The 19,345-nt window shown below is 37.4% G+C and overlaps 1 protein-coding gene across 1 annotated transcript; it reads right to left on the bottom strand.

The window, feature by feature from the left end:
• Window positions 1–10,870: 10,870 nt before the first annotated feature.
• HS6ST3 (heparan sulfate 6-O-sulfotransferase 3) lies at window positions 10,871–17,835 on the bottom strand. The gene has a single exon (XM_020964052.2). It carries the CDS (start codon window positions 17,818–17,820, stop codon window positions 17,140–17,142), a length of 681 nt encoding a protein of 226 aa, XP_020819711.2. The 5' UTR covers window positions 17,821–17,835; the 3' UTR covers window positions 10,871–17,139.
• Window positions 17,836–19,345: the final 1,510 nt, after the last annotated feature.

Below are 19,345 nucleotides of genomic sequence, written 5' to 3'. Positions count from 1 at the left end.
GTGAATGCAATAGCTTCTTGGAGCCACAGGTGAAAGTTAGGTGAAGGTGGAGACCAAAGATGGATGAGCAGCCCTGAAAAGGACTCGGTAAGCCCTCACACCAGTGGTGCTAGTCTTCCCACAACACCCATGGATACTCACTTACGGGTGCCATATTTTTAGGAAGGATATTGACAAATTGGAGGTCATCAGGAGGAAGATGTTCAAGATGCTGTAAGGATCAAAAATAATGCCATACATGGATGAGACTCTCTGAGGTACCTTTCAACTGAGATTCAATTATTCTAATTCTATGATCTGTCATATTTTAAATACAGTTTTAGCTTGATTCCCAAGGTGTTCCAAGATGTTATGACATGTTGAACTCATAAATATGCACATTGGTTGTCATCAGATAAGATTATTGATTTAGAAGGTTTAGAACACCAAACTGACTCTGGGTTAATTAATATATCCTGGAGATTGCTCTTTTGAATAAATTCTTGTTTTCAACTCTTTTGTTATTTATATTTTTCTTATAAAAGTAAAATCTAGAATAAAATAAGGATATCTGAGATTTCTCATTGGTACTATTTCAAATAAATGGAAATTTACTCTAATGGACATTCATTAACCTAAAGAAACTTATGTTAACCAAGCCAAAAGGCACTGTTTGATTCTCCTCAGTTTTGATACCTGGCCACTCATCTCACTTTCTCTGATTTGCTGCTTACCCTAGTCTAATCCTGGGTTCTGTGCTTCTGCTCACTCATACCCAGATTTGTTGACTCTGCACTTGGTCTACCTGTAGAATCCCATAACTTCTGCTTTATGTGCCAACTCTGCTTTTGTCCACCTTGCTTACTGACATGCTTATTTCTGTCCCTACCTTCATAATTTTGCAATGCTTTGTGAAGCTTTGTGGGCTATGGATCACACATCCTCAAGTTCGTATGTCCTCATAGCCTTATGTCATAGCTGTTAGTAATATTCCTTTCAATTCATACAAACCAGTTGGTTGCTGATCTCTGTTGGTTCCAGGAAAAGTAAGATTTAAATCATTCCTATTAACTCTGATTGTCTTGGGTTGTTGAGAAGATCAAATGAAGTAAAATATGTAAGATACTTTTCACACTTTAAGTTCTCTCAAATATCAGCTGTTACTAAATGCCTTTACCTACAATACAGAATGCTGTGCTCAGGTATTGTCTCTCTCTCTGTCTGTACCTGTCTCTCCTGTCTTTGTCTCCCTTGCATTAATGTCATCAAGTCAACAAGCATTTATTAAGTACTTACTATGTGTCAGACACTGTGTCAAGTCCTGAGAATACAAATACAAGCAGAAAGAAAGTTTCTGACCTCAAGAAGCTGAAATTCTACTGAGGGAAGGCATTGTTTGTGGTATAGTAGAAAGAGAATTGGATTTGGAGTCCTGGGTTCAAACTCTACCTCTGAAACTTAGTAGTTGTGCGGCCATGATTTACTATCAATGAGCTTCAGTTTCCTCATCTACAAAATAAGGCTAATGATACTGGTAGTACTTTTTTCAGAGTGTTGTGAGGTTCACATGAAATAATGCATGCAATGCACTTTGCATACCTTAACGTGTTGTGTAAATGTCAGCTACTATGATTTTATTACATTAAACTCTGAAAAACTTCTACTTAAAACATCTCACTGAACAATTACATGGCCATTTAGAAAGAGAAGGAGCCACAGAGTTCATCTAATCCATTCCCCTAATTTTAGAGAAGAGGAAATCCATTTATAATGAATGATACCATCTTGAAATCTAACTGTACCCTAAGGTTCCAGAACATCAGCTTTTGAAGGCATCATTTCCTATTTATCTTCATGAAATGATGCTTCAAATTTCATATGCAACAAATATTTGAATAATTTAAGTGATTATATAAATGCCAACATTACTCAATAGTATGGGGTTTGAATTGGAAAATAACTCTTGTTGCCCACTTAATAACAGTTCAAATTGCAAACTAATCTGTGCTCTCTAATACAAAGACATTTCCAGAATAGCATAATCCAAAAAAATATAAATCCTACTCAGAGGGTGCTTCTGTTGCCAGTATTGTGGAAGTCAGACTTGCTTTGCGTTGGGGAAAGAAAATACTCCCCATGAATTACTGAAATTTAACAACAGTCCCTATAAGCAATGGAGATGTAGATTTAGAAGGCATATAAGGTTGTCTTCCCAACCACTAGCATGATGCTTTATACATAGAAGGTGCTTAATAAATGTTAGTCAGATTGCTAGTTAGATTGTACTTTATGATTGAAAGAACTCAAAACCACCTACACAATTTTAAGGATTAGCATTCAGTAGCTCCCTTTTAGCAAAGACTTGGCACAACATTTTTTAGCAAGTACTGTAAGGGTAGGCTGGCTAAATTATATCATAATGTTGCTAGGATAACACATAATCCAAGTTATCTTTGTAATTTTAAAGTTATAAAGAGAGGATAGAGCACTGGTCTTTAAGCCAGGAAACCTGATTTTCAATCTCACTACATAGACTTCCTGGTTATAGGATTATGGGCTTTGCCCTGAGAGATTTCTCCATCTGTAAAATGGAGTAATAAGACTTGGAAAAAAATTTGGCAGACCTCCAATTAATGTGAGTTGTCTTTTGCTGTTGTCATATCATCTGAGCACATCAAGAATTGTGGAGGAATTTCCTAGACAAGATGAATTAGCATTATTAACCTAGATCAACTTCTTTATTAGCAGCATTATTTTTTCATTATCTGAAATTAACATTTCTATAGCACTTGGCTTTGGTGAAAGAATTGGATGTTAATTACAACACACAATGCAGCTTCAGTTTCTCCAATCCTGAGCCATCATCTTCCTTGCCACCCTGACTGTCCATTCATCTTCAACCTATCATTGGATAGATCCAGGAACCACAAGTACTTGTGATTCTTTGTCATTCTTCATCAGAAACCCCTTTATTTACTAGCTACCCCCAAATTTTTATTTCAACCCAACACTTCCTTTATTAATTCCTTTGCTTCTCATTATTACTGTGATATTAGGTGTTCCCACCCTTCTTTTGGGGTTCATCTTTTATCAACTTGGGCTCTGTGTGTACATGCAAGTGAGGAGAAAAGCATACACGCCCATGAATTAGGGGACTTAGAATCTAGTCCTGGGGCAGATAATAATAACAACAGTAATAGCAATTATTATTATTATATAATCATGTATAACATATTATATAATTGTATAATAATTAATAGTAGAAACTCAGAATGATTATGCATAATAATAATAATAATAATAAGAATAATAATAATAACAAAGCACGTTAAGGATTGAAAAGCATTTTGATGACATTATCACATTTGACCACTGCAATAATACTATGACAGAGGTGCTATTATTATCTTCATTTTTATGTTGTTAAGTCATTTCAGTCATGGGGGTTTCTTGGCAAAGTGGTTTGCCATTTCCTTCTCCAGCTCATTTTACAGATAAGGAAACTAAAGCAAACAGGTTTAAGTAAATAGCTTAGGATCACACAGCTAATAAGCATCTGAGATCAAATTTAAACCCAGAAAGATAAGTCTTTCTGACTCCAAGCCCAGCACTCTGTGCCACCTAGCAGCCCCTAGTAAAATCCTCTTTTTACAGGTGATGAAACTAAGTTTGAAAAATGACTGCCCCAAGATCACACAATTAATAAGTAGCTAAAGCAAAATTTGAATTCGGGTCTTCCTGTTTCTAAATTTAGCATTCAGCCACCATACCACCCATATACCTTTAAGTGTGTGATCTTAGACAGGCCACCTCACCATTGCATGTCCAATTTTCCTCATTTCCTCACTTATACTAGATGACCATTAAAGTCTTTTCAAGCTATTTCATTACATACACTCCCATTGTGGGGGTCTGCTTTATAGTTCCAGTCTTCACATTTGACTAGCCCAAAGAAAATAAAGTGACATAAGATTAAAGATCTCATTTAACAACTGTTGAATTATAGAACAGGTGTCAGAGCTCACCACTCAGAATTTTGACTGAATGAAATATTCAACTGGTATTTAATTACCTTTCTTCCTGACCTACTCTCCTCCCCACCCTATCTCACTAAGAACTACAACTATAGACTAAAAAAGTATGGCACATTGAAATTCTGATAAAGTTTTTGAATTAAAATAATTTAAAATAATAAATAATGAGTGACTAGTTTTCTATCACTCTTTATTCTCAGAGTATAACAGCTTATAATTAAATAGAACTTTATAATTGTATACATTACTTCAATCTGTCCCCATAAAAACCCTTGAGATAGGTAGCTCAGGAAGTGTTATACACATTTTACAGATAAGGAAACTCATATGGAGGGCTAAGTGCTGAAGTTGGGCCTCAAAACTGAACCTTATGACTCCAAATTCAATTATCTTTCTATGTCATCATACCCCCCATTTCTCTCTTTCATTTTATTTTTTATTATATTACTTTATTTTTCCCCAGTTACGTGTCAAGAAAAATTTTAGCATTCATTTTTTGCAAGATTTTGAGTTCCAAATTTTTCTCCCTCTCTCCCCTTCCTGTTTCTGAAGATGGTAGGCATTTTGACATAATTTATTTATGTGCTATCATGTGAAAAAAAAAAACAACCTTCCATATTAGTCACAATTGTGAAAGAAGAAACATAAAAAACCACAAGAAAGAATGAAGTTAATGACCAAAAAATATGATTTGATCTGCATTCAGAATCCCTAAGGTCTTTATCTGGATATGGATAGCATTTTCCTTTGGAAGTCCTTTATACCTGTCTTGGATCATTGTGTTGCTGAGAAGAGCTGAGTCGTTCGTAGTTGATCATCACACAATGTTGCTGATACTGTGTTCAATGTTTTCCTGGTTCTCCTCATTTCACTTTGCAACAATTCATACAAGTCTCTACAGGTTTTTCTGAAATCTACCTGTTCATCATTTCTTATTGCACAATAGTGTTTCATTACATTCATATACCACAGCTTTTTCAGCCATTCCCCAATTGATGGGCATCCCCTGAATTTCCAATATTTTGCCACCATGAAAAGCACTGCTAGTGATATTTTTGTACATGTAAGTCCTTTCCTTTTTTTATGATCTCTTTAGGATACAGAACTAGTAGTGGTATTGCTGGATCAAAGGATATGCACAATTTTATAGCCCTTGGGCATGGTTCCAATTTGCTCTCCAGAATGGTTTGATCAGTTCACAACTCCGACAACAGTGCATCAGTGTCCCAATGTTCCCACATCCTCTCCAACATTCAACATTTTCCTTTTTCGTTCTTTTTTTTGCCATGTTAGCCAATCTGATAGGTGAGAGGTGGTATCTCAAAGTTGTTTAATTTGCATTTCTCCAGTCAAAAATGACTTAGAGCACTTCCTCATATGACTACAGATAGCTTTGATTTCTTCATCTGAAAACTGCATGTTCATATCCTTTGGCTATCAATTGGGTAACGACTTGTATTCTTGTAAGTTTGACTCCGTTCTATATATATTTGAGAAATGAGGCCTTTAACAGAAACACTTGCTATAAAGATCATTTCCCAACTTTCTGCTTTCCTTCTTTTCTTGGTTGTGTTGGTTTTGTTTGCACAAAAGTTTTTTTTTAATTTAATATACTCAAAATTATCTATTTTACATTTTGCAATGCTCTCCATTTCTTGTTTGGTCATGAATTCTACCCCTTCCCATAGATCAGACAGGTAGACTATTCCTTGCTCTCCTAATTTGCTTAAGGTATTACCCTTTGTCTAAATCATGCACTCATTTTGAGTTTTTCTTGGTATACAGTGTGAAAAGTTGGTCTATAACTAATTTGTGTCCTATTATTTTCCACTTTTCCCAGCAGTTTTTGTCAAATAGTGAATTCTCATCTCTAAAAGCTTGGGTCTTTGGGTTTATCAAATACTAGGTTACTATGATCATTGACTACTGTGTCTTGTGTACCTACTCTCTTCCACTGATCCACCACTCAATTTCTTAGCCAGAACCAGAAAGCTTTGATGATTACTGCTTTATTATATAGTTTGAGATCTGGTATTGCTAGGGCACCTTCCTTGTAATTCTTTTTTCATTAATTCCTTTGATATTCTTGACTTTTTGTTCTTCCAGATGAATTTTGTTGTTATTTTTCTGGCTCTGTAAAATAATTTTTGGTGGTTTGCTTGGTATGGCATTGAATAGGTAAATTAGTTTAGGCAGAATTGTTGTTTTTATTATATTTGCTTGATCTACACATGAGCAATTGCTGTTTTCCCAAATGTTTAAATCTGACTTTATTTGTGTTTTGTAATTGTGTTCATATAATTCCTGAGTTTGTCTTGGCAGGTGGACTCCCAAGTATTTTGTATAGTTTACAGTAATTTTAAATGGAATTTCTCTTTCTATCTCTTACTACTGAGCTTTATTAGTCACATAAAGAAATGATGATGATTTATGTGGGTTTATCTTATATCCTACAACTTTGCTAGAGTTGTTAATTATAAGTAATTTTTTATTTGATGCTCTAAGGTTCCCTAAATATCTCTTCTTATCATCTGCAAAGAGTGATAGTTTTGTTTCCTCATTTCCTATTCTAATTCTTTCAATTTCTTTTTCTTCTCTTATTGCCAAAGCTAACATTTCTAGCACGATTTCAAACAATAGTGGCGACACTGGGGAAATTTGTTTCACCCTCGATCTTATTGGGAAGGTTTATCCCCATTTCAGATAATGCTTGCTGATGGTTTTAGATACATACTGATTATCATTTTGAGGAACACTCCATTTATTCTTATGCTCCTCTACTGTTTTTAAAGGACTGGGTGCTGGATTTTGTCAAAAACTTTTTCAGCATCTATCTTGGTATGTTGTCTAACTGTTGTCGTTATTTTTAATGACATTACTGATTGTTTCTATGATTGGTTCTTTGACTCACTTATTCTTTAGAATTAGATTATTTAGTTTTTAATTAATTTGTAATCTGTATTTCCACTGCCCTTTGTTGAATGTAATTTTACTGCATTATGATCCAAAAAAATACATCTACCTTCTGCCTGTTTTACATTTTATTTTGAGGTTTTTATGCCCTATTATTACAGTCAGATATTTTTGTAGGTGCCATGTGCTGCTGAGATAAAGGTATACTCCTTTCTGTTATCATTTAGTTTTCTCCAAAGGTCTGTCATATCTAACTTTTTCAGTATTCTATTTACCTCTTTAGTTTCATTCTTGTTTATTTTTTGGTTGGATTTATTGAATTCTGAGAGACTACAGTTGAGGTCTCCCACTAGTATACTTTTGCTATCTATTTCTTGCTGTAACTCACTTAACTTCTTTAAGAATCTGGATACTATGACACTTGGTACATATATATTTAGTTTTAATATTGCTTCGTTGTCTATTGTACCTTTTAGCAAGATGTAGTTTTCTTCCTTATCTGTTTTAATTGGGTCTATTTTTGCACTTACTTTTTTTGTTTGTTTGTTTGTTTGTTTGGTGAGGTAATTGGAGTTAAGTGATGTTTTTACTTTCAGATCAGAATTGTTAGCCCTGATTTTTAAAAAACGTCAGTTAAAGCAAAATACATTCTGCTCCAGCTCCTTACTTTTACTCTGTATGTATCTCTCTGCTTCAAATGTGTTTCTTGTAAATAGCACATTGTAGGATTCTGGTTTTTGATCCACTCTGCTGTCTGCTTCCATTTTATGAGAAAGTTCATCCCGTTTACATTCACAGTTATGATTACTGATTATTTCCCTCCATCCTATTCCTCCTGTTTGTCCTCTCTTTCCTTTCACCCTTTCCCTCCTCATCAGTGTTTTGTTTCTGTCTACCACTACCTCTGATCTTCCCTCCCTTCTGTCAGTCCCTACTCCACCCCTTACTTGATCTGCTCCCCTCCTACATCCCTGTTGGGTAAGATAGATTTCCATATTCAATTGATTGTGTATATGATTCCCTCTTTGAGCAAATAGTAATGTGAATAAGGTTCAAATGATGCTCATCACCCACCCTCCTATGTTCTCCTCCACTATAATAGGTCTTTAGTGCCTCTTCCTGTGAAATAATTCACCCCAGTCTACCTCTCTGTTTCTCATCCCTTAAATTTATTTATGGCATTCCCTTAAATTCACCTTACACCCATACCCTCTGTCTATCTATGTCTATATCCATATCTATATTCTTTTTACCAGTATTATTAATGATACAATTTTTTAAATGACAAGTATTGTCTTTCTGTGTAGGGATGTAAACACTTTGGCTCTATTGAATCCCATATGTTTGTTTTCCTTTTTCTGTTTATACTTCTCTTATGTCTTGCTATTGGAGATCAAATTTTTGGTTTAGTTCTAAAGGTCTTCTCCTTATGAAAGCTTGAAATTTCTCTATTTCGTTGAATAATCGTTTTATTCTCTTGATGTATTCTGCTTAATTTTGCTTGGTAAGTGATTCTAAGTTGTAATCCTTGCTCCTTTTCCTTCTAGAATATCATGGTCCATAACCTTCAGTCCTTTAATGTTGCAGCTGCCAAGTACTGTGTAATCCTGACTGTGGCCCCCCAATAATTGAATTATTTCTTTCTGGCCACATGAAGTAGGTTTTCCTTGATCTGATAGTTCTGAAATTTGGTTATAATATTCCTTGTAGTTTTTATTTCGAGATCTCTTTCCAGAGGTCATCAGTGGATTTTTTCCATGCCTATTTTGCCCTCTGGTTTCAGGACATCAGGGCAGTTTTTCCTGACAATTTCTTGAAAGATGCTTTGCAGGTCCTCATTTTGATTATGGCTTTCAAGTATTCCAGTGATTCTGATATTGTCTCTCCAGGATCTATTTTCCAGGTGAGTTTTTTTTTTCCCCATAAGCTATTTTACATTTTCTTCCATTTTTTCATTTTGTTTGATTTTTTTCTTGACATCTCATAGAATCATTAGCTTTCACTTGCCCAATTCTAACTTATAACGTGTTGTTTTCCTCAATTAGCTTTTGTACTTTCTTTTCCATTTGGCCAATTGTACTTTTTAAGGTGTTGTTTTCTTCAATGGATTTTTGTATCTCCTTTTCTATTTGGCCAATTCTACTTCCAAATTGTTGACTCTTTTTTCATAATTCTCCTGCATCACTCTGATTTCTTTTTCTAATTTTTCTTCTCCTTCTCTCATATGATTTTTAAGTTCCTTTTTAAGCTCTTCCATGAGTTCTTTCTGGGCTTGAGACCACTTCCCATTTTTCTTTGGGATTTTGCCCAATTTGAAATTGTAGTCCTTCTCTGAGTTTGTGTCTCAGTCTTTCCTGCCATAAAATAACTTTCTGTGGTCAGATTCTTTTTTGTTGTTGTTCTTTGCTCATCTTTTGGAGGGCTTTTTTCCTTTCTTTTAAATTTTATCTCTGTTCCCAGGGTGGAAGGGACTCTGTCTCAGGCTTCTTGTTCCAGCGGCTGCAGACCTGTTGCTGCAATGATGTTGCCCTGAGGCCCATGGGGAACCTTATGTCTGGGGCTGTATTGAAGGGTTGGGTGAGGTGTAGCTGGTACTGCTAGAGACTGTAGGTGTCTTCAAACTTACCTGGTGCTGAGCTGGGGTTCTAATGGTGGTGTATGATGTGTGCTGAGGCCAGTAGGGTTTTTCTGCATTTTCCTGGGGCTACACTGAAGCTGCTGGAGAGTGCTGTTTGCCCAGGGCTACACTGAAGCCCATGAAGGGCTGACCTAGTTTCTTCTAATGCTACAAGATGCCTGTTTGCCTATAGCCACACTGAAGCAAAAGGAGGTTAGCAGCCAAAGGATATCCGCCCACCTAGAGCTGTGCTTCAACTCTGGGTCTTGTCTACTTTCTTGTCATGTTGAAGGGTGCCTGTTTGCCTGGGGTTATACTGAAGCATATGGTGCTTCTCAGAGCTGTAGTTTTTTGGGTTCCTTGGCTATGCTAAGGCACTTGTTTGGGGTGGGGTCTTGGTGTTGGTGTTTACCTGCTTCACCACACTGGGGCTCAGGATCTCCCACTGGTTTGCTGAGGTGAACCTTGCTGCTGGCTTGCTGGTATGCTTCCTGTCCTGGACTGCACTCCCCTTTTACCTGAGTGAGACAGGCCTTTCTTGCTGATCCCCCAAGTCTCCTCAGCTAAAAAACAACCTATTCTGGGGCACTATTTTCTGATTATTTGGAAGTGAATATGGAAGAGCTATAGTGATTTACTGCTTACTCCACCATCTCGGCTCCTGGAAGTCCTTCCCATTTCTCTCTTTTAAATAGTTTAATGTCATTTTGTTTTTAAATTAATAATTGTTTGTTTTCTTTACCACTCGCTCTGATGCAAGAGGGGGGAAAAAGATAGATTTGCAACAAATATACATTGTGAAACAAGTTCCTATGTTGGTCATGGACATAAATATACACTTTATTCTTCATCTTGAATTATAACTTTCTGTGAGTAAGTGAAAAGTATGCTTCATCTTTAACCCTTTGGATTCCTGGTTGGTCATTGTATTGATTAGAGATCTGAAGTCTTCATGGCTGTTTGTTCTAATAATGTTGTTATTATTGTGCAAATTGTTTTCCTGCTTTTTTCACTTTACTCTCCATCACTTCCTCCCTTTTCTTTTCCTTCCTCTCCTCCATCCTTTCTGAATCTAAGAAGCATGTGAATTTGAAATCTTTATGGAATCCTTCCTGGGCTCAGGTGTTCTACATTGTCCTCATCTATTATTTCTCTGCCTTGGCCTTTTAAAATTCCCCTACCAAATTGTGGATTATTAGTGTGTGACAGAGCCAACTATGTGTATGCATTTCTCACCAATTCCTTCAAGTGTTTAAGGAACAATTCCCTCCTTCTGTAGGAAAACACTGATAAACACACAGGAGGAAACAGTTGTTCTTGACATCACAATGGTTTAATATGTTAACTTATTCATTAAATTGTGCTTTACATCAATGAAAATCCTCAGATCTACAAACTATCAGTTTTTAAATAGCAAGAAAAGTTGATAATGCACAATACAGTCTCAGAGTAGCCAAGTTTGTACACATTATTGCACAGAAACAAAAGGAAAATCCCTCAGGACAAAATAATTACCATCTACTGAATAACTACCTTTCACCTAAAATGTGGTACCAGATGGAGAATTCAGATTTTCCTTCCAATGCATAATAAATTTTTTTTAATGAAAAGGAATACAAGTAAAATATAGAAAGTGTTGCAATCACTGGGGGGAAGATTATATGAAGTGTTAAGGTAAATGATGGTAGAAAAATCTGACAACAACGAAAATATTTGAGAGATTTATTTCATCAGAATATGTCACAGCTGTCACCAGAGAAGACTCAACCTTTCCACTGCTGACACTTGGTCCTTGGATTTGTCACCATCCAGCACAGAGCACAAGAATGCTAGCACAGTGGTATCTGGTAGGCCAAGAGGTCACAATTCTTATTCTTTTCTGCAGACAACTTAGAACATATGCTTATCAGCCACTTGTGCTTTGGAATCTCAGAATCTAGAGTCTGACAAGGGGGTCTAGGCAATGCCCTTGGAACTGAGGGCAGTGATAGCTCACAGACACTGCCTGTCTGTAAAGCCATGCATTTCTCTGACAAATGCAGTTCCTCTTCCCAGTGGGTTGAGTCTATTAATTCATTTTTGTCAATAGGGCCTGAATACAACAATGAAGTATTGAATCTGCCAAGGTTTCATATCTGAGCCACCTCCAAGAGCAAGGCTACTAAACAATTTCAATGTGTAGATTCAGAAGTGACCTGATATGCATTGGATGATGGGTACTAACTTAATTGGGAAAGAATGGATAAACAAAGGGCCTAAGAAGAATAGCAAGGGAAGTCAAGAAAGTAATGGGGAAAGTATCATGGATGAGTCCCAAAACAACTCTCATATATGCATGGAGTTACTGTCCACCATGATGTAGATAAACAAATAGACTGGCAGTTTTGGTATCTTGAAGGATATCAGAGGGACACAATTTGTCTAAGTCAGTGAAAGCACAATAATCAGAAGACAGAGGTACAGGCAGATGAAACATGATGATCCTTTGCCCACTGTTCCGCTTGGTTCTGATCCTTCCTACATTATCTTCATCTCATAAAATAGTCCAGGTATTGAGCTATTTTATTTTTTTATTTGATTTGATTTGCCCCAGTTCTCTCATCTATTTCCTCATAATCTTGTCCTAACTACTTTTGCCGCCAGAGCCCAGAATACTGTAATCTGCCAAGGAGCCAGCCCTGGCAAAACTGGGCAGTAGGAAAAATTTGGTTTTGGCCCTTCTCATCTTATTGAGTATCTCTCTCTCTGCTCCTTGAATTTTCCCTCATGCTCAGGCAGCCTTCTTTTGTCCTGCTCCTATAAGTCATTGTCCTCAGTTGACTATCAAAATTGGAAAGACATCTAATAATCTGTTGATACTGAGTTGGTGCTTGAGAAGCATGTTCTTTACAATGGTATCTCTGACCACTGAGCCCCACCCCTCCAAAAAAAGGAGCATCTGCCTTTTAAGCTGGAGTTTTGGAGACAAAAATCCTTTAAGATCCAAAGGAATACATCTCTAATAGAAAAATTTCAGGCACTATCACAGACTTAAGGGGTGAAATTTTTGAGGGGGCAGAATTAATCCACAGTTCTCATAGTGGTGTTCCTCTATTACTCCAGAATACAGATCACATAGGTTTTTTGCTTCTCTTCCCTTACCTTGTATTGCCCATCATTTGATCTTTCACTGATTTTTAGCACATCCAACAGAAGGCAAGGCAAGGTGAATTTCACAGGGCCCAGTTTGCAACGTGCTGGCAGTTCTGTGAGGTTTGGATGAAGAGAATGCCAAAATGGGGGCTTTCTATTTTGCTCCTTTTTCTTAACTCTAGGGATTACCCATTGCAGCGTAGTGAATTGAAAAAAAAAAAAAATACCCATTGAAGTATGTCAGGAAATCAAGTGACCTCTTATATCTCCCACCAGCATTTAAATATGTGACCTCAGACAGTTCACTTAACTTCTCTGAGACTCAGTTTCTTTAGCTGCACATTGGGGATAATAATAGCTGCTCTATTTTCCTAAAAAGTTTTTTTGGAGGGATCCTCCGTCTCTATACTTATGCATTGACCATCCTCACGCTTACAATATACTCTTCCCTCTCCTGTTTCTCCTAGAAATCCCAACTTCCTTCAAGACTCAGCCCATGCACAGCCTTCTACATTATCAGTTTTTCCTCATCCTCCCCAGTTGTTAGAGTCCTTTCTTCCTAAACCATTTTGTATTCATTTTGTATTTATTCTACACACTCTTTATATCTTTGTTGTCTCCCCTGATAGTATGCAATCTTCTTAAGAGGGGGGACTATTTCATTTTTGACTTTGTTTACCTAGCACCTGCCATGGTACCTGTCACATTGGAGGCTTAAAAATGCTTATTGATTGAGTGGTCAAATGATGTGAGTATTTGAAAGTGTTTTGCAAAGTATATAGCACTAAACAAAGTTTAGACATTATTCTTAATTTCAATTTTATCTCATGAAGTTTGGGTGAAACATGAATTAAATGACAACTCCCCCAAAAACAGATTATCTCCTTATAACTTAGGTCTATTTCTTAAAAACCTGCACTAATGGTTATCTTTACTAGCCTACTGTGTAGAATGTATCCCCTGAGAAGACAGTATTTCCTCTTCTCAGTCCTTTGAAAGTTTACTTTAATCCTATTACCTGAGCCCCCAAGTCTCAGTACTTTAGTGAAAGCAGATGAAACACACAAGGTTACACTAAACAGCAAAGCCCCTCACTTCTGAATGGACAGTGTGCATTTTGCTGTTATTTGGGGACATTATTGACCTTATCAAAAATTGACAAGTATACCCCAATTATATATTCTCATCAAGAAAAGGGAACACATCAGATCTCTTTAGTTAGCCAAACATTTGTCTGAAGAACACAGAATGGGATTCACATATCTTAGTGCCTTACATGTAGGAGGTACTTCATAAATATTATTGACCTTAATAAAACCATTTGGAAACTCATGGCATGGTTAGGCTATGGAGAGAAGTACCACAGAGAGAGAGGGAAAGGGGTAGTGAAGGTAGAGCTGAATATGATTGTATTTCATCCAATTTGGAACTGCCTAAGGTTTTTTGTTTGCTTTTATTTTTGTGGGGGGGGGTTCTGTTTTTTTTTTTCTTGGGCTTTGTGTAATGCCATAATTAGAATTGATTTGTGTTTTTATCTTAAGGCTGATGACTTACTTTGGTAACTTTCCACTCAGGTAGCAGGTATAAATTTGGTTTGCAGTGAAGAATGCACCTTCTCACCTCTCAATTTATATCACCATAGTATCACCTCAGTACCTGGGGGATTTGAAACCATGTACAGGTTGCTTTGTGTTGAAAGAATATAACAGAACAAGACCACAGCTGCCTGTTTAATTTGCTTAGGCTTGGCCTTAGACCAATCCAAATAGATGGCTGCCCTTCTGAATAGCGTGATATCCCATCTCAAGTGGAGTGACATATATCAAGCAAGCAGCAGTGATGCTGGGGAAAGCCTTTGGATATAAATTCCCTCTGCCTTAGGAACAGCATGATGTTAGTAGTTGACGACTTACAGATGCATTAAAATTCCCTGCCAATATTTTAAAGGCAAGTTTAAGAGGAAAAAAATTCAAATGCTCTCTAATTTATTTTGAATTTCCAAATCACATAAAGCTGTATCATTATTGCAGTATGTGTGTGTTGTATGTGTGTGTGTGTGTGTATGCTGGCCTGTTCTCCTGCTCATGTGCATGCACGCTTGTGTGTGTTCCCCCAACAGCAGGCAGAAGGGAAAATTTGCACCTCTGCCAGTCTTGGCAAAACCATACCATATTCACAGCAAAATAAAATGAAGATATAAAAATCTGCTCATTAATTCTAGCTTCAACCCCCTCTTCTCTCCCTTCCCCTTATTTCTCCTTCCCATCTTACAGACAAATCACCAGGATGGAAAACACTGATGTCTTGTCAGATTCATCTCTTGTCAGACTAATCTCTATCATCTAATGAGACATATTTATGTCACTCCTTTTTATTTTCTCTTCATGGCTCCAAAAGTACAGTTGCCAAGTCATTCATCATAATGGCATTTTTGGTGGGGTGGAGGGATATGTGTATGGGGTGGGGAGGGAGTGACTTCCAACATGAGTTAGGTGTCAGGCCACAGTGAGACTGAAACCATCAAACATCATGAAACCATCATGGTACAAGCACCATCCTCATGGATAAGAAACAAACCCAACTGGGTAAGAGCAGCTGGCTCACTCCAGATACTGAAGGGCTGCTATCAGTGCTGGCACCATCACCCACTTATACAGCTCTAATCCTAGCCTTTGCTTGTGGATGATGGCCTTACTGACTAGATTGAGGGTCATGGTACAGAAATCTTATTGACCCTTCTACCCCCATCAAATATTTGATAGAACCACATGGACTGTGCTTGGTCAAGGAGATAAATTCCTTTCTTCCCTCAGTACATGGCACACACACTTGCTTTCACTAGCCACTTAATGCAAGCTAATTACTTAGTTGATTTATGGATTCTCCAACCCAAAGGACTTATTCTGAGAGTAGGATGAAGGGTGGTTCATGAAAGTTGGCTGCCTTCAGAATTTTAAGTTTGATCACCCCCAAAAAAATCAATTCGCTTTGCAGATCCTACTTGTGTTCATGTCATGCTTCTGGTAGGAACTTTTCAGTTCATCTTTCATGGCACCCATATCCTTCTATGTAATCAATGACATGACAGAAAACATTACAGATATTTCCTCTCCCAAATCTCATGGGTTTTCATTTATTTGCCAGCTTATTTTGTTCATGTCATTTGTAGAAGATCAAGAAGAATGGGAAGCATCTGAGGAGCATTAACTTCCAATTGGATATACCGTGGTCGCATGTGTTAAATATTATATCACAGGTTTATTCCTACAACAATCAAAGGTTTAAGAATGAAGAAAAATGTACTAGACTGAAGATATTTGAGACACCATTAAGTCCTGTCTCACTGAAAATCTGGAATAATTATCCCATATCCAGCACTCATTTGGGGCAGCCAGTATACGGTGTTATTCATAGAACAACTTGAGAACAATGACCTTGCACACATGCTAGCTGCCTTATCAAGTTCCAAGCCAAAACCTTACAGTCTTATTTTCATAGCAGAATTTCAATCCTATGGGCAGTGCTTTACCAAGGAAGATATCTATTTCCATTTCCTCAGAAAAATACACATATTAGTTCAATAAATATGCTTCACTAGTAAGTTTAGAACATGGTTAGACATATCATTTTCCTCATAATTTATTTTCAGTTCCATTTTCAACTTTTAAGAGAAAAAATGGAGTCCACCTGTGAGAGATCACTAATGATGATCCTTTTTAATGGCTATACACAGTCAATTAACAGGACCTTATTTTAGAAAAAGATGATGGGGAAGTTTATATGGCCTATGCCTAGGATGATGGTCACAGTTAGACTAGTGCATCAGTGACTGCCTTTTGCTTGTGTTCTAAGATACATCCAGAGTCAGGCCATTCGTAGTGAAAAGGTGAAGGAAGGCCCACATGTTTCATCCTCTAGCATGAATTCAACACAGCAGTGGATGACATTCTCTTCTTTTTTGACTGAGAGCCTGCAAATGTTTTTTTTCCCCTTCTCTCCCTTCCTTTCTTGATCCCTATAAATAGTCCTATAATACTATTACAAAGGCATTGTGAAAACAGACCAATTTCTACCAAACTCCCAAGCCCCAGCTTGGTTTTCACATTCATGCCACTGCAGGCTCTGGCTTCTCATGTCTTTCTTCTACTGTGTGGCTGAAAAGGAGACAAAAACAGACTTCTTAGTTCCCCATCTTGGTGTGGGCCTTTCAGAGTGGTTTGTTTGGGATATCATTCTACCCTATTTGATATCATTGACTGAAAAATGTCAAGAAAAAAAGAGGAATTACCCCTTCAGCTGGTTAAAAGCTAAGGGGAAAAGAAGACAAAGGGAGGGCAGATGTTTGAATCAGGTCTCGTATATTTAGAAATCATGGCTCATTGTTGTCACTCCCTTAGATGATTCAGCAAAATAACAACATTGTCCATGGTCCTCCTACCCCCATGGGAGGTGAAATAGAAGGTGTCACCATCGGACTACTTGACTGTTATAGTCCTCTGTGACTGCTGTCTCATCCTCCTTCTGCCACCTGTGAGCCCGATGCTCCTTCTGCAGCCTCCGCTCCTCCCGCCTCTTCTGCCTGTCCCTCTGGTGTTCCTGCTGTTTGGTGTGGTGGTAGCGTTGTAGGAAAAGGTCTTTTGCATACTCATAAAGTTGCATGTCCAGGAAGTTCAGCTCCTCAATGCGTTGGCGGGCCCCTCCATTGATCTCCACATTAGAGGCCCGTGTGATGTTAAACTGCGTGAAAGGAGAGATGAACTTGAGATTGAATGTCCTCTCAAATAGGAACTGAGTTTTCCGCTGGAATTCTGTGAGCCCAAAGAAGGCCATGTTCTTCAGGTTGTTCTTGGCACTCTGCAGCAAGATCATGTTCCGCTCACTCTCATTCATGAAAGTCAAGTTGTAGCATCCCACCAGGCTAAGATCTGCCAGCATACGGACCTGGCGATTGTTGGCCAGGTTATAGCCACAATCCATAAATTCCCTTAAGCTGACGCCAGACCAGTCATCTCCTGGGTAGCAAGTAGGCAGCTCATCTGGAGTTGGGCTTCTCCCATCACACATGTGAAGAGATGTCTTCCAAGTGGCCCCTCTCTGGACATGTTTCCATTCACTCAGATAACGGGACACTGGATCCCTCAGCATTGTGATATAATAGAAATTCCTAGAATAAATTGCAGAAGAAAGTTAAGAGTTATAGCAATACTAACATCAACAATAACTAGCATTTACAAAGCACTTTAAAATTTGTGAAATGCTTTGCCTATGTTATTGCATTTAGTTCCTACAGCCCTGTAGGTTAGGTGATATTACTATCCCCATTACACAGATAAGGAAAATGAGAGGGTAAGTGAGCTGCCCAGGGCTATGTAGCTGGTAAGCATATAAAGCAGAGTTCAAACTCTAGTCTTCCAGGTGCTGAGTCTAGAACTCTCTGCTCCACCTAATTATAATAGGTTTTTGTACTTCTATCATTTTCTGGACTGAATCATGAGTAACAGAATCATTGATCATAAAATGTTATAGGGACATCAATGATCATTCAAACAAGGGATTCTCAAAATGTGGTCAATTTTTTTTAAAAAAATTTATACCTATATTTCAATCTAATTGGTTTCCTTTTCACTTCTATGTATTTCATTTTCTACACTTACAAATATTATTCTAAGAAAGACCTATGGATTTCACAGATTGCTAAAGGGATCTACAACACACACACAAAATATTAGGAACCTCTACTCAAGACCAGAAGGAAAGAAAAAGAAAGGGAGTGGGCCATGAAGAGAAAGTCTTTTGATTGATTGTCTTTATGATGGTTAGGGATTAAAGGTGTCTCTTTTAGGGAATTTACACTATCATTTCAAGGGTCAGAGAAAAACAACCACTTCTGGGAATACCCTTCTCCTTTTCCTTCCCTTCTTCTCCCCTGACGTACCACTAGCTAGACTCCACAGGCAGTTTGACTATTCAGGACACTTAGATAAATGCATGCCACCAACTCTTTTTTTTTCTGGTGAGATGAAGAACCAACAGACCTTAAAATATTCCCTAACAATGCTAATCCCAAGGTCTTCCAGTCCTTACCATGTACTTCTTGTATGTCCTCCAGACACAAAGCCTTGTTATCTGATCTGTGCTTACAACCAAAATAAGGACTCCTGAGCCTCATCATTTGCCCCACAGTCAAACTTTCTTTTATGTATTACCTCCTAAAATTAGTTTCTGAGTTCCCTTAGAGTAGAGACTGTCTTGCTTTTTCTATTTGAATCTCCAGGGCTTAGCACAGTGCTTTGCATGTAGTAAGTGCTTAATTAGTATATTCATTTTTAAAAATTTTCATTCATTCCTAAAACCTGTGAAACAGTAAAGAGATCTGAGAGAAATGAGTAGTGTTCCAAATGTATACAAGAAAACTTACTACAAAACAACAACAAAAAACATGCTGTAATCCTACAACACTGTGATTTTCAAATTAGATCTCAGGATCCCTTTACACTCTTAAATATTATTAAGGACCCTCTCTGAAGTGCTTTTTTAAAAAATGTACATTATATCTACGGATATTTATTGTAGTAGAAATTTAAGCACACTAGTATTGTTATGAAAATTATTTTGACCTCATGGACCCACTTCAAGTACTCCCAGAACCCTGCTGTAAGAACTGCTGTAA

The sequence above is a fragment of the Phascolarctos cinereus genome, unplaced genomic scaffold, assembly GCF_003287225.1.
Source record: "Phascolarctos cinereus isolate Bilbo 61053 unplaced genomic scaffold, phaCin_HiC Scaffold_7;HRSCAF=346, whole genome shotgun sequence".
Taxonomy (NCBI): Eukaryota; Metazoa; Chordata; class Mammalia; order Diprotodontia; family Phascolarctidae; genus Phascolarctos; species Phascolarctos cinereus.
The sequence above is the reverse complement of the archived record's forward strand: the minus strand, read 5'-3'. Positions and strand labels throughout refer to the sequence as shown.

What these genes read in the sequence shown, in the direction of transcription:
- HS6ST3 (XM_020964052.2), bottom strand. Translation starts at nt 17,820, where the DNA reads ATGCTGAGGGATCCAGTGTCCCGTTATCTGAGTGAATGGAAACATGTC.